General features: G+C 40.8%; 1 protein-coding gene across 1 annotated transcript in view; it reads right to left on the bottom strand.

Moving 5' to 3' along the window:
* The window catches only part of PPARGC1A (PPARG coactivator 1 alpha), a 94639-nt gene that overhangs the window by 17226 nt on the left and 61200 nt on the right, over nt 1–16213 (bottom strand). Inside the window, 5 exon segments of the mRNA XM_084797618.1 lie at nt 62–182; nt 367–471; nt 990–1908; nt 15254–15327; nt 15438–15483. Of these exon segments, the coding sequence (XP_084653744.1) occupies nt 62–182; nt 367–471; nt 990–1908; nt 15254–15327; nt 15438–15483 (1265 nt within the window).

Raw genomic sequence — 16213 nt, 5'->3', positions numbered from 1 at the left:
GGGTGAGGAGTCACAGAGGAAAAGAAAAGAAAACAAATTGGCTGGGGGGGGGGGGGCTTACAATTGCTTTCTGCTTCTGCCTCTCTCTCTGCTTGGCCCTCTCAGATTCCCGCTTCTCATACTCTTTACGGTGCTCGTCCCTCTTCAGCCTTTCATGCTGATATGCTTCGTAGCTGTCATACCTGAGAAACATAGCCTCGTTATTAAGTCGACCACGTCCAGGTGCGTGGGGAAAAAAAACAAAAAACAAAAAACAAAACCACCAACCAGCAACAGTTGGGGAGGGGTGGAGAAGAGTTTGGCATGATTAGTCTTGCCGCCTAAAGGAGGGGTTGGGGGAGCTGAAGGAAGAACAGGCCTCATTACCTGGGCCGACGGCTGTAAGGTGACCTTGAACGTGATCTCACATACAAGGGAGAATTTCGGTGTGTGCGGTGCCTGTAGTGGCTTGAGTCATAGTAGAAGCAGGATCTGGGAGAGAGGAGAAAACCAAAAGGACGTTTTCAACTGCCTCTTAGCACAAGTTTACTGGGACCACTGAACACCTCTGGGCTGCCTTTTCTTTCCTAGCAAGATCGTCCAGTGACAGCTTGCCATCAGCTAGTCAGCCTGGAGACCAAGGCGTGATAGATTCCTTCTCCGCGTCTCTGACTGATGTTGCTATGGCTCAAGGGAAGGCTACGCTGTCAGGTTTATCTTACATGGATCTCAACTCTCCCGGCACAGAGCTGCTTTTCGGGTAATGGAAAAAGTTACGCAAGCAAGGTCCTTACAAATGGCTTTCTCTGTCCTGATTGGCCAAGGCAGAGTGCTCAGAGCTGGGCATGTGAGAGAACATGAAGAAAGGGGGTGCGGGGGGGGGGGAGGAGGTGATGTACAACTCTCGGTTCGTTAGCTGATTGGCTCCGGAAGGGCAACCTTGAGGTTGGATATTTTCTACGACTTCCGGGGAAACACTTTAGCACTGGGTGGGTTTTGACATGCCGTACCTTGAAGAGGATCTACTGCCTGGGGACCTTGATCTTGACCTGGAATATGGTGATCGAGAACACGACCTGTGTCGGGAAAAGGATCTTGAACGAGAGCGCATCCTTTGGGGTCTTTGAGAAAATAAGGATTTGGGTGGTGACACTGAATCCCGACAAGGAGAGTTAAAAGAAGAGCAGGAAGGCGACACATCGAACAATGAATAGGACTGCGTGCCATCCCAAGGGTAGCTCAGTTTATCACTTTCATCTTCACTGTCATCAAATAGGCCATCCATGGCTAGTCCTGAATTTATAAACACAGGTAGTTTGGAGAATTGTTCGTTACTGAAGTCGCCATCCTTTAGTTCACTGGTCTTGTCTGCTTCGACATCAAAAACAGCTTGACTGGGATGGCCGAAGTGCTTGTTGAGCTCAGCTCGGATTTCCTGGTCTTGGAGCTGTTTTCTGGTGCTGCAAGGAGAGACCTGCTTGCTGGCCTCCAAGGTCTCTCTCAGGTAGCACTGGCCTGAATCTACGGAAGAACAAAAGTGCCCCTGCCAGTCACAGGAGGCATCTTTGTAGTCTAGTTGTCTAGAGTCTTGGAGCTCCTGTGATATGTTAATGAGTATATCCGTTTTGGAATTGACTGACTGACAATAGTCATGGTCACCGAACAGCCGCAGGCTGGGCCGTTTGGTCTTCCTTTCGTCGTGTCCCCGGCTGAGCACGGTGGACTTGCTGAGTTGGGCGTACAACTCCGATTGCTCTGGCCCTTTCTTGGTGGAGTGGCTGCCTTCGGTACCGGAACAATCGCTGTACCGGGCCCTCTTTGTTGGCGGTGGCACCACCACGGTCTTGCAAGAGGGCTTCAGCTTTGGAGAAGCCTTGAAAGGATTATCTTGATTGGCCTTATGAGGAGGAGTCGTGGGTGGAGTTAGGCCTAGGACAAAAGAGAAACACAAAAGAAATGTGGGGGGATAGAGAGAGAAAGACGGAGATAATGGTCTTCAAGGGTAAACACTGTTCCCAAATTTTCTTAGACTTCAAACCAAGGTTGAAACGGAGTGAGGAAGAAGGGAACTAAATTCACGACAAGGTCTGAAAAATACACTCTTCTAGGCCACTGTCACCCAGCAAAGACTGATGATGGACAGTGCCAGGCAGCAGGGAAGGCTGTGATATTTTGTATTTCAGACATCTATGCTAACAAATCCTGCTGCCTAGAAAACAGGAATGTGTCACCGCCAGTTGCTTCAGAAGCAGGTGTCATCAACACTGGCATCTTCAAGGGTGTTGCTAGAGTCACTTAAAAGGAATCAATGTGTTGGGATCTGAGAATCATGGGACAGCCTTGGTGGCGTTTTTTTTGTTTTTGTTTTTGTTTTTGTTTTTGTTTTGTTTTTCTGCAAGGAACGCTGCAGGGAATAAAAAGTGGCTCAAGGCTCTTAAAACAATCAAGAGTCTGCCCACAGGGCAATATTTAAAAAAAAAAAAAAAAAGTAGCATGATAGCAAATTTTGTCCAGGGTGGGAATTAGGTTCATGGGCATGTTTGAAATAGCTTCATCAAAATAGGATGGCCCTGCTGAACACAAGGTGCCAGATCCCCTCCACGGCTTGACAGCAGTGAGCCCCGTCTCCACAGTTCATTAACTTAGTAAACCATGGCTAATGTAGGTAAAATACATTCTTGTAAGCATAACTAATACATTCTGTCTAAAATACGATTCTGCAACAGAAAGCTAACTGCAAAGTGACTCTAACCATCGCTGTGCCAGGCGACTGTTTTATTTAGAGCCCATTGTCACTAAGGGCGATGGGACAGAAGGAATGAAACAAATCCAAGCTTCAGCAGCTAATTTCATGAGGAACAAATGAAGGAAGATGGATGCCTATGGGTCAGTGCTTCATCTGCCTTCCTACAAAGACTTCAAAAGCCAGGGTACCGGAGTCTGAGGTCTAGTAGTTACTGCTAAGTCTCACCGATGTGTAAAGTCTGTTGATTCCATCCTGCCCAGGAAGAAGCACTGTGAAGCTGCACCCACCCTGTCCCATCCTGCCCAGGAAGAAGCACTGTGAAGCTGCACCCACCCTGCCCCATCCTGCCCAGGAAGAAGCACTGTGAAGCTGCACCCACCCTGCCCTATCCTGCCCAGGAAGAAGCACTGTGAAGCTGCACATCCCCCCCCCCACCTCCCCCAGGGAACTGTGGAGGAGGGCAGGCTTCAAGCAGTTCAAATGGCTTTATGCTTACATGGGAACATTTTAGCTTACAATAGACTTTCTACGTAGAAGGATGGGTGAATGCCATTCAGAGGGGGAAAAAAGGCTTCATATCAGTTAACAAGCCTGGGGTGAGACTCAAGGCACTGTGTATTTCAAGGAGGAAAATTCCTACCTTGCTTGGGAAAAAAATGTAAATATGTCAAGAATCAAGTAGGTCACAGAGAGGTGCTTTGCAATTTTGATATAAACAGGATGGTGCAGTCTTGCTCTCCTACTCAATGATAAAGATGTGGAAGAAATTACTATTTTCTTTTAAAAAAAAAAGATTTTGTACCAATCTTAGGCAATTTTCAGTATGCTGAGCTAATTATCTTGGTGAAGAACGGGAGGGGGGAACTGCAGAAAGACAAATACAGGCATGGCACACTTCCTTTGGGCAGACCAGAGTTGTACGGGAGTGGACTTTGTCCATGTGCCCACTCTTTGCTGCAGCAGCAAAGCAGGTAACATTTTCCTGCATGAAACTTCTGTGCCATCAAGGCACGTGTTCCTTTTGTTCTCTCTGTTAGAGAGGAGCACAAGATGACTTGTTCTCATACTGAGAGGCTCCTATGCCATTTTTTTCTTGTTTTGTTTATGCTTTGAACTGCTCTCTGCTCTTATGTCGAGGTTTCTACTACAGGTTATCCTCGGTGACCAACATAATACATTTTAAGGTACTCATGCTCAAAAAAAAAAAAATGAGATGTCAGGTTCTTGAGTGGTCCCCATCAAGGTCAAAGATACTCATAAACTGATGATGAGGGACTGGGGAGAGGACTCAGTCAGTGAGGTGCCTAATACACAAACATGAGGACCTGTGTTGAAATCACCAGCGCCCATGTGAAAAGCCTGGTGTGGCAGAAGGTACCAGTCACTCTAAGTGATGGGAGACGGAATCCAGTGAAGCCTTGAAGCTCATTGGCTGGAAAGTCTAGCCAAACCCATGAGCTTCAGGGTCAGTGAGAGACTTCGCCTCAAAAACAATAAATAATGGTGAAGAGTGATTAAGAGAAGCAGTATGATTCTGACCCCTGGCTTCCACACATGCACATGCCAACTCCAACACATATCTATTACACACACACACACACACACACACACACACACACACACACACAAATTAATGATGAGTAAGCTGAGCGAGTACTAACAAGTGAAGCCAAATAAAGAGAAAGAAAAAGTGACCATTGTCCTAGAGAGAATGCCATTCAACACGCAGAATCTACCTGCGTAAATCTCCTTATGCTCATCCCATTTAAAGTAAGTTTTACTTTTCTAATGACTCATGCTGGGGTGGCTCATGCTGTGTGTGTTGCACCTTCCCTGAATCTCTGTCTTTTGCTGCTGCTGCTGTTGTTGTTGGTAACAAGACTCTCATCACGTTTGGCCACAGGGATCATGAGTGCATTGAAGGAAGCTGCCTGGACTTAAGTGTCTACAATTTATTTTGCTAATTTTATTTATTTACTTATTTATTTTGTACTTTCTCTCTGAGTAGTTGGTCTTACATGTCAGTGGCCTAAGAGTCACTTAGGAAGCTGGTTACACATTTCTAATGAGATGGTTCCCAGGCCACATGCTGAGAAGTGAGATCTTTGAACATCTGTGTAGCACACGGCCTTTACTCCAGATATCTGTGTTTTGACTGACAGTCCAGATGTATAAAAAGAAACCCTGAACTTCAGAAATGCCAAATTAGGCCACTATAAAAGAGAGACTAGCTCTAAAAATACCTTGACTATCTAGGGATTTTAAATATAGAAATATTTTACTCTTGAAAATCTGAAACCCTTGTCCTGGTATCTAAGCTTATTATTGTTTAAATAAATGGTTTCCCAGTTGTTCTTGGCTGTACTGATTCCTCGATGATCGTACTTCATTTAAAATAAAGACAGAGCTGTTCATGCCCTTCCAATAGGAGAGCTTCTTTGCACTGAATAGACACCCACAGCACACCTACTGTGTGCCAGATGCTACGCGGCTGGCTAGTACTTTAAAGACCCCACCCTCAGGGACATCACAGTTCCTTTTAATAAAGAGGCACTTCTTCCAATTTTGAAATCATTATGTTTTTGTTGTGGGTATGCTTTAAATGGATGGAAATGCTTTGGGGGAAACCAAATGTGACCAGTGAGTGAAAGCCTCAGGGCTGTGAATTTCTGCACCCATCAACTGCTGCCTCAAATCCTACTTGGCATTAGATGGGAAACAGTTCACTAGGAGGGTAGGAGAAAGATTGGAAGTAATTCACTATTTTCTTTAGGTTTTTTTAACCAAACCTCCATAATCAGAGAATATCTCTACACAAGACTGAGAAATTTCATGGATGACAGACTTTGTATCACCCAATGCTTAATTGAAAATCTATTTCTAGATATAGTGGAGACCTAAGGCAAAATAAGGGAAAACAAAATCAAGCACAAGGAACTTTTTTTCTTTTAGTGTTGTGGCAAACTTTTAAGCATTGCTGATGGGACAGGTTACCCCTTGTGGCCCTTGGATCAGCTATATTTCTCTAACCTGACTTGCTCTGCCCACAGCTTCTTCCCCTGTGGCTCAGGGGAGGTCAACACTCAATTCCTTAATGCTCAATTCCTTTGCTCATCTTTCCACTAATGGCTGGACTCTCAATTTCATGCCACAAGCCTAAATCAACAGCGCTAATGCCTCCCATAACCTCTGGCTCCTTTCCTGTGTGTTGATTTTTCTGGGGAATGTGTACATTTTGGTGTTGACAGTACAAGGTATATTCCATGCTCTCTCTTGAACTTAGCAGGTTTTGACAGATTTATGTGAGGACAGATGGCCATTACAGGCTGAAGGCTGACAAGAGGCAGTTCAGAGCATTGTTAAGACACTTGCACAAACTCTCAGCAGTGCAGCTCCGTGCAGAATGTAATTCAGACTATAGCTTTTTTATTGCTGCCTATTTTCTTTTGTCAAAAGAGCCTGCTGTGCAGAGCAACAAATGGCTGCTATTACCCAGAATGTAATGGGTGTCAGACAAATCACGTAACACAAACAATCAAGAGTATGTAGGTCATATTTCAACAGAGCACAACCTTAGCAATATTTATGATTACTGCATTGAAATGTGCTCTATAATAAACAAGTACCTCTACATCACTCACACTTCTGCACTTCTGCACAGCCGATCTGGGAGAAGTGGCACACACTCGACAAGTCATCGTTTTAAACAACCCTTTTATTTAAAGAAAAAAAAGTCAAAGACAAGTTTGGTTTAGTTTAGTTTTGTTTTGTTTCTCATTGTGTTCCATGAAGTGATTTTCTTTGAGGAGCTCTCTTCGGACTTTGCTTGTTTAATTGAATGAATCTAAAAAATGGTGACACCTCTGCCCTGTTTCTTGAGCCCCAGTGTCTACCGAAATTGTGCAGGACTTTTTTTTCTTACCTTTGTGTGTGTGTGTGTGTGTGTGTGTGTGTGTGCGTGTGTGTGTGTGTGTGTGTGTGTGTCTACATGTGCACAGTTTATAACCTGTCTCAGAATGTCCTGCTAACTCTGCAGTTTTCTTCTGAGTTAACTTAGCAAGATTTTGCTTGGATGGTGTGACAATTTAAGGTTTGAAGGAAAGATAATAAAGGGTTAAGTTAGCATAACCTCAGGAACAGTCATAGGGGAGGGGAATAAGGGGAAAATGGGAGGGAGGGAAGAAGGGGAGGATACAAGAGATGGGATAACCATTGAGCTGTAACAAGAATAAATTAATAAAAAAAAAAGTAAAAAATAAAAAAGAAGTTAACCAAGTTAAGAAGGTAAGGCAAAGACAAGTATATCTTGTCTTTCTTGTATATCCTAGAGCTTCATTATGTGGAGGGCATGTCACTAGAGTGGAGAGATGGCCAAAACAGTGGAACAGTAGCTATTGCTACAACAGGTGCTGAAGTCATTGGCTGATCCTGGCTCCTCTGGTGTCCTCCATCCCTTGCACAATTCCAAGAGTCACTGATGCGCCACAAAACCCAAGCACTAAAGTGTTAACACTTGGCACAGTAAGGCCTCCCATGCATTGCCCTGGGTCTCTCTGGCTAGCATCTGTCCACACTGAAAAGGAATTCCTTACCTGTCATCATGAATTATTTTGCATATCATAACTAATCATTGGGGATGAAACTGACTTTGCAGAAATGCTTCAAAACATTCCTACAAAAAGTACTTAATACCCAACTTCAAAGTAGAAGTTATTATTTATTGTCCCTTAGGTACTCTCCCACTGATCTGGGGCAGGGAACTTGGAAATGGAGTTACCTACCACCAAATCCCAAAGCTGATGTGAGGTTGAAAATTACTTTGTTATCCTTGGCTGAAATAGCCAATGGGATGCTATCATTTCCAAAAAAGTAAACAGAGAAGAAAGAGTGAACATTACAGACATGGAGCGAAGATGAATGAGGCTGAAAATAGAAGAAAAAGGAGAATATTCAGGACAGTCAGCGTGGCCAATGTTCGCTGGGTCTGCCTTTCATGGATTTTCCTAAATAGGAGTGGATTAAATAACCTATCAAAGTCAGTTTGCACTTTCCTTTTTAAAAATTACATTTATTTATTTTTAGTGCATGTGTGTGGTAGCATGTAGGTGTGTGCATTTGAGGGCATGTGTACATTACATACACATGTATGTGTATGAGTGCTTTAGAATAATGCAAGTCAGAGAAAAATCCACAACATTTGGTTTTCTCCCTGCAAAATGGAAATCCGAGCAATCAAATTCTGATTGTCAAGCTTAGCAATAAGTGCATTAGCCAGTGAACCATCTCACTGGCCCACGTCCCAATTTTCTATAGCTGTTTTTTTTTCATGTAAAACTACTGGCTACTTTTTAATGTTTGCATATCAAGTACAGAAGAAATAGATACCAAAATGACTTGGTGCATGTAGACTGTCAATACTTCCTTTAGAAAAATGAAGATCTTCTCTTAAATGAGAAATTCAAAATAGAAAAAAATTAGAAATTAATTGGTGAATGTATGTTTGTTTTAGTCACGTGTTCACTAAAATGTACTCTGAGTGATTGGTTATTGAAATGAAGGGAAAATACTCAGTTAAAAATAAATGACAACACAAAATGCAGATGGAGGGCCCAGCCCCAAATAGGATATCTATAACAGAACAGCTACAGCTAAAATTAGGGATCATCCCAGAAGGGGCACAAAGACTGTAAGAGCCTGAAGACTAGGATGACTATTCCAGAACAGTATCTTCTGGATATTGCATATATGAACCCATGAACTCAAAAACAATATGGCTGCCTACACAAGATGTGAATAGGCCACACCGTCAACGTGCCAACAGGAGCAGAGGAGTTTCACAGGTGCCACCAATAAAAAGAGAGCTAGAGGCACTGAATGGCTGCTGGGAAAGTAGATGCAGTGGTTTTTGCTTTTCTTCTTCTTTATTTTTCAGAATCGAGACCTTAATCCTAAGTGGTTAGCCCTAAATAAGGGCAACACTAATTGTACCGTGTGTATGTGTATGTGTGTGTGTGTGTGTGTGTGTGTGTGTGTGTGTATGTGTATCCATGCGTGTGTGTAATATATGACAAAAATAATTATAGAAGGAAAGGACATGAATTTGAGAGGGCTCTTAGGGGAGGATTTGGGGGTAGAAATGATGCAAATATGAAATCCTCAAACAAATAAAATAATAACAAATCAAATTAGCTACATGTTCACTCCATTTAAAACAACGTAGCCAAAGATTGTGAACCGAGGGAAATGGGGACAACCCAGGGGTGCCAGAGTGAAAAGATAGCTGATTATTTTGTTCTGCTCATTTTTTTTATCAGTTATAAAACAGCTCTGTTGTTTTCACAACGTTTATAGCGATAACCAAAACATGTATACATATACATAAAAGTTGGGGGGCCAGCCACGTTGGTCCCTAACCACATTCCTTCATGTCTTGTGTTTCAAACCATCACCTTGTTAAGCTGACATTGCTTTGCCATTTCCATTCCAGACACAAAAAAAACGTGTTGGTAGTGTCTGAAAAAAATCTCCATATGCAATAGATTTAAATGCCTTCTGCCACAAGAGCATTCTCTTTTCTCTCAGCTTGCTTTACTAACAACAGCTATTTTGAAATCAAATTAGTTTTTACACCTGTAAAAGAGAAGAGTTTTTCTTATCAGCCACAACGAGCTAGCTTAGGACAATCACAAGGAAGTCAGAGCAGCTGGCAATACCTAATAAAACAAACTCCCTATCTCATCCCTCCTGCCTCCCAAAGATGCTGCAGATGGGGCACACACATTATTCTGGAGGTCTTAGAATTCTGTTGAGTCTTTACATTTCCACTTAAACATTTGGGGAAATTCACTAAAAAAAAAATTTTAGAGTAAAGTAAAAGAAGACACTAGGAGAGTGCATACAGCAACTTCATATACCTTCTCTGTCTCAACCAAACAGAATAAGCTTGGAGATCAAAGTTCAACAAATCAACTGTACGGGTGTTGTTTCTACTCCATTCACCCCCTGCTGTACCTGCAGCAGACATCACTAATTGATCATGACATTCCCACTGAGTACAAACTTGGCCTTAGAATCTCTCCCAACACAGTGCTTCTGGCAGCCAATACCAATCAATGGCACTTGGCAAGGGGAAAGAAAACTATTTAACATAACAGATGCCAAGTCCTATCTTTAAAATTCAGAAGAAGAATCTACTGTAGTCAAACAGAGCTACTTTGAACCCAGAGTTCACCAGGAAACTACTGTCAACATATAGCCTTTTTCTTAGATAATGGAATGGGCAGAGATTCAAAAAGATATTATGTTTAAAGTGCCAGTGAAGAATCACCAGCAGGAGAAGTGCTTGTTGACAGAACCTGAGAGCTCTGTTGCTTGTACCTCCATATATAGATCCTATATCTGTACCAAAAGCATCACTTATTCAATGCTTGCCAGAGTAGGAGTGTGTGCCACAAAACAAAGTAGAAAGCATGACATGTGGATTTGCTAAAGAGGAGGTTGCAGAGAGACCAGCAATGACAGAGACAGGTGAGACTTGAGAGCTTGAGAAGCAAGGTGAATTGGCCTCAGTGGATGCTAATAGAAATTGAATGCCTACACAATGTGCTGACCGTCATGTTCAGTCTCATTGAACACTCGCAGGAACACAGTCACTGAGTTGAACTTGAGGTTGTCTAACATTAAAGCCAGGTTCTGTGTAACTTCACTAACACAGGTTGCCTCTTCTATCCTAATAGTATACTTTTATTTTTATCTTTGTTCCTTATAAAGTGCTTAAACTCAAGGTGAATTCTATGCACTTGCCTTTTTTTGTAGGGCAAAAAAAAAAAGTTAACACTGGAAATATTGTATTTCTACTTATATTCTGTTGCTTTGAGTACAAAAGTATCTCATTTGGTAGTTTTGAATATAGCCTTAAATCCAATGAATGACCAGGGACACAGCACACTCTTAGCAATCAAAAGAGGAGGAAGTGTGGGTCCCTTCCGTGCGGTCTCTTGTGATTTCATCTCAGTGATAAACTTGCACAGCCATCTGACCATCTTTGACCCTTTCCCTTTTTTGCTTCTCTCCTTCCACCCTGTTTCAAACTCCAATGTAAATATTTTTCTTCCTCGAGACTTGCCAAGTCGGCTGAGTCTACCGAAAGCCCAACTTCCTTCTGCCTTCTTCTGTGGATCACCTGTACTTGTCAGTGGTGTGATGGCACTGCTTTGACACACCTTTCAGCCTTTAACAGTCTACAAAGTTCTAAATCTTCTGCGTGAACACTTCCTGGAACTGGGAGGGCGTGTCACAGGGGTTCTTTGATGACTCCTTTTCTCCTTGGCAGTCTCTGATGCACAATGTTTGCCATGAAGCAATGTACTCTAGTGACAGCCACTGAGAGGATATTATGGGCATCACTCACTGCACAGAATTCTGTCCGTATCCGGAAGACTGGATGTCGATGTCACCATGAGATCCTTCTGCCTACCCAATCTCCTCCTTTATACTAACTCCAAAACTTCACCCTCTACACCTTTCAGCTCCTCCACGTGTCTTTCCATCCCAGTTCTCTCTACTGTATAATGCAATCTGGCTCCAACTTAGCTTCCCTGCTTAGTTACTGACATCATGCTTAGCAAACTAAAAGCACCCTTTAGGCTCATCTTCCTTAAAGGTGCCAAAACATTACATGTAATAAGACGTTTTCCCTTTGTGCCACTTATCAGTGCACATTCTTTTCTCAGTAAGCTATTAGACCATACCTCAAACTTGAGAACCTCCCATGGCCAGGCCCTCTTCTCAGCACTAGAAATGGAACTTTGGCTAAGCCACATACTGATTCTCTTCTCATCAAGACCTCACACACTGCCAACAATGAGCAGAGAGAAAAAACATCCTGGTAAATTGGTTTTCATTGTACCAAATCTTTCAATGATACAAAGAATGAAGGATTTTATGTAATAATATGAATATTAAATTCCTGACAGAAACCAGTGTTCTATATAAAGTGTTGAGCATGTCGAACATCCATAAACTAGTTTTCACCTGCCTTTCCATAGAGTAAACTATTGAAACCTCGAATTTGTAAGTAATTTAAAACTAATAGTTCCACAGCCTAATAAGTCTAAGTACTTCCATTCCTTCCAAATATTTCAAAAATAAATAAATAGGTATTGGACAGATGACTTGGTAGTTAAGGGCACTGATTCTCCTGGAGGACCCAGGCACTATTCCTAGCACCCCACATGGTAGCTCACAATTGCTTATAACTCCAGTCCCAGGGATGCAACACTCTCTTCTGGCCTCTACTGGCACTGCATGCATCGAATCCACAGACATACGTGCAAGCAAAACATTCACCAAGTAAAAATAAAAAATAAATAAAATGTAAAAAAAACTATCAAATTAAAACAAAAATGAAAGATGAAAATAAAAATAAGCATTCATAATATATCTCTAATGGAATGAGTACACTTTGTGTGATGTGTTCATATTTATAAATTGGGAAGACACCTTGGCATAAAGACATCCAATATCAACCTAGAAGTAATGAGGCATGGATGTCCCCTTGGCACCAGTAGAGTTATAAATAGAAATATCATTTTGCAAATCAATGTAGCAATGTAGGTGTCAGAATGTCCTAAGATAATTAAATGCTTATTTTTGGCATTAACAGCTATTACAAATCTATTTTGATAAAATAAAATTTTAAAATGTATGCACAAAGATTTCTCCCATAGTGCTATTTCAAAGTAAGAACAGTATGAAACAACCTCAACATATAAAAGTAAGCATTTGAACAAAAAATATATTTACCTACTCAAATGAACATTATATATTACTGGTATATCCTAATAATAAACTTTGAGGTGGTACAAAAAAACCTCCAGCTTTTGTTAGGTGAAACTTTAGGCTTAAAATGATTTAAGCATTCACTGACACACATGATGGTCACAATCACATGCATATAATTATTGAAAACAATGCTATGAATATTTTTATTTTAGAACTATGGAGAATTTTTCAATTGGCTTCTATCTGTGTCATTTCTAGTTACCTGACATTATTTATACTCATAATAAATATTTCTTTAATGGAAAGTCGGGCTTTTATGCATAACTAGGGAAGCTCTCTTGCCCCTTGCAGAAACAGAGAGACTAATTCCCTAAGTCTGGACACTCCAACTAATAGATCGCTTTCAGCTGGACGTTTATTGAGGGGTCCAGTCATGTATCTTTGTAAGCCTGCTAATATCTGTTGGCCCAGTGGCTGGCATTAACTATGATGACAATGTTTTATGTAAGTGAATGGACTATGAACACAAAAATTTGTTTCTATTAAAAGAAAGTTAACATAAAGTTTTAGAACAGATACTGTCGAATTAGGTGTGTGTGTGTGTGTGTGTGTGTGTGTGTGTGTGTGTGTATGTGTGTGTGTGTGTGTGCGCGCACACACACGCGAGCAGCGCACACGCACGCGCGCTCAGGGACGCAGAATATCACAAAAATCCAGAAAAAAATGCACTCAGATCATCATCCCTCAAAAGACATGAAGTAAGAAGCAGAGAACTTTATGCTATCGCTAGTGTGATCTGTGCAAGGAAAGATGAACGGATCAAGTGAGAACACTGAAGCTCACTCAACACCGCTGTCTCTGTCTCCTAACAAAAGTGTGATGTTTGAATGGATGTTTACAGGTTTGAAGCAAATGTAAACTAAAGAATTGTGTATCAACTTTTCATACAAACTCACCAATTATTTATCTTTGCTGGTCAACTAAGAAGGCCTCTCAGAGAGATACGCGCACGCAAAAGTTCTTTCTACTGATCTGCGTAAGTTACAATTTATTTAAGAAATCAAGATGCTAGCTAGAGGGATGGTTCAGCAGTTGAACACATGTACATCTTCTCCAGAACACCTGACATTCATTCCCAGCACCCAAGTCTGGCAGCTCACCACAACCTGTAAGTCCAGCTCCACATGGATCTAATGATCTCTTCTGCACACCTTGTGTGCAAAGATCCACACTCACACACATGAAAACATAATTCGGGAAAACTAAAATAAAATGTTATGAAAAGAAGCAAAGTTATGCACATGCTTACAAGTGAATGCATGCATGAATGTATGTGTGTATATACAAACCTGTGTGTATATGTGTGTGTGTGTATGTGCGATCTGCATACACACACTATTTATAGGCCATGAAATTAACTACTCTGCTGCTTGGCCAGACCATGCAATCATGCAGTAGACCTTTGATAAGAAGGTAATTTAGTAAACTCAAAGTGTGAAATTAAACTTAGCAACAATGACCGTGGTGCGTGTAGGCACCACAGTTCTGGTTGAAAGCATCTTGTCTAACTTACTCTTCCTTTATCCTTATCAGCAATGGCCAGAGCCAAGGACTCTCTGATTTGGACACCCTAAGGCTCACTCTTAAAGCACCATTTATACTCAGAAGTTAGCTTGGAACTCTTTAGTTAGTCCAAGAATTTGTCATTAGCTACTTTGTCTCCCCGTGATACAAAGACTAGATAATTCAAGATTGGGATACAAAGTCAATAAATAAATAAATTAGTTAATTAAAATCTTTACCTAACCTGACTAAAAAATGTCTCAAAAGATGGAGGCAAGGACTCTTGTTGGAAAATATGCAAGAACATCGTGGCTTGCTGAAAGGGCATATTTAAATTTTTCTCTTTGCTGGAAAGATAAAAACAATATATATATATATATATACACGTATATATGTATATATATATATACACGTATATATGTATATATATACAAATATGTAGATACATATGATAGGTACACAGATAGATAAATAGATAGATAGAAAGTAATATGATAGCATTATACTGCTAAGTATGACAAAGAGTGAGAAAATACTATACATGAAGTACTGGTAATTAATAAATCTGAATCCAAGAATCGCCTGGATTGTTTTCTATCTTGATGTCATTTTACATATTATTTAATATCACTAACTTCTCTTCTCATCTCAAAATTGAAAAAATTATCCCTATCCTCATGATGTCAGTGTAGACTTGACTGAAACCACTTGGATGTCTAGCACACATATTGGTTAGGATATTAAAGATGTTGAGTTCAAAACACATTGAATAAATTCTCAAAGAATTTCTTAAAATATTGTTAATTTAAAATATAAGAATCTGGTAAAAAAAAAAAAGTTCAGTTCTCCTCTTTCTAATGCTTGGGTGTCTTAACCTAACGTAACGTTCTTTGAGAAGCCGTAACAAAACCACGTATCAGAAGGACTGGGCTAGACTGTGAGCAAACGCTGCCTCTGTAAAACAGTTTTCAACTCAAGGATTCTTTCGGTGTTGGTTTGGTTTTGGTTTTGGTTTTGGTTTTGGTTTTGGTTGTTTTGGTTTAATAGGCAATTGAAGACACTTTGCAGGTAACTTCTTATTCAATTCCACGTGTCCTCTATTTCTGTGATCTCACCCAAAATATAGCCTAGCATCGAGCACGTATTTCACAGAGAGAAGTTCCAACTGAAGTAAAAGCTTACCTGCAGTTCCAGAGAGTTCCACACTTAAGGTTCGCTCAATAGTCTTGTTCTCAAATGGGGAACCCTTGGGGTCACTGGAAGATATGGCACATTTATAAAAACAAACTGAAATGGAGTTGCTGTAGCCAAATGTGCTAGAACCCCCTTCCCTTTCTGAAAACTGCCTGCATTTCTTAATACTTACTTTGGTGACTCTGGGGTCAGAGGAAGAGATAAAGTTGTTGGTTTGGCTAAAGGAAAGAAGAAGAAATGAATTAAAATCCTGAGTCTTTTTCAGATTGACTTTCTGCTATACTCCAGTTAGAAACAACCAGACAAATGGGAGAATAAACTAAGGAAACCCCTGAACATTGGCTCAAATTCAGACTACAGTCCATTATGCTAAAACAAACTCCAAACAACATTCGAATCAGTACAAATAGCATTAGAAAACACATACAAATACAGAATTTTCCAACAAATGCACCATCTCGTTAAGGACACAAAATTTGCATCATACCATCAAAGAGAAATATTGCTTTCTGTTTTTAATTTGGAAACACTACACAGTTTGTTTCGACAAGGAAACAGCAGAGTAACTACAAGGTGACAGATCGTAATGAATATTCAGTTGATTTTACTCCTAAAATGTATAGTTTCATTTCTAGCCCTGAGATTAGGAAATTTCAGTGAGATGACTAAGGCTCCAGCAATAACCATCCTATTCACTGAAAATTAGTTGAGCGATGATGATAAAGTGTGGACATTGACCCAGAAGGCTTAAATGGAGTTTTTGCATGCCAAATATGATAGACAATCAGAGACATCACATTTGCCAGTTAAAAGACGAATAGATATTTTTCTAAAGCTCACTACTCCTTTCCCTCCTTGAGTGTGAGAGTCTTGCTTTCTTGGGTGTCTTTTCTCAACAAGAAATGTAGGAGTAGGAGTCTTCCTGCTCTCTATGTTAACTGCTTGTCC

This window comes from Acomys minous, assembly GCF_964271855.1.
Source record: "Acomys minous genome assembly, chromosome: 10".
In the NCBI taxonomy this organism is placed as follows: domain Eukaryota; kingdom Metazoa; phylum Chordata; class Mammalia; order Rodentia; family Muridae; genus Acomys; species Acomys minous.
This window is presented reverse-complemented; position numbering and strand designations above follow the sequence as displayed.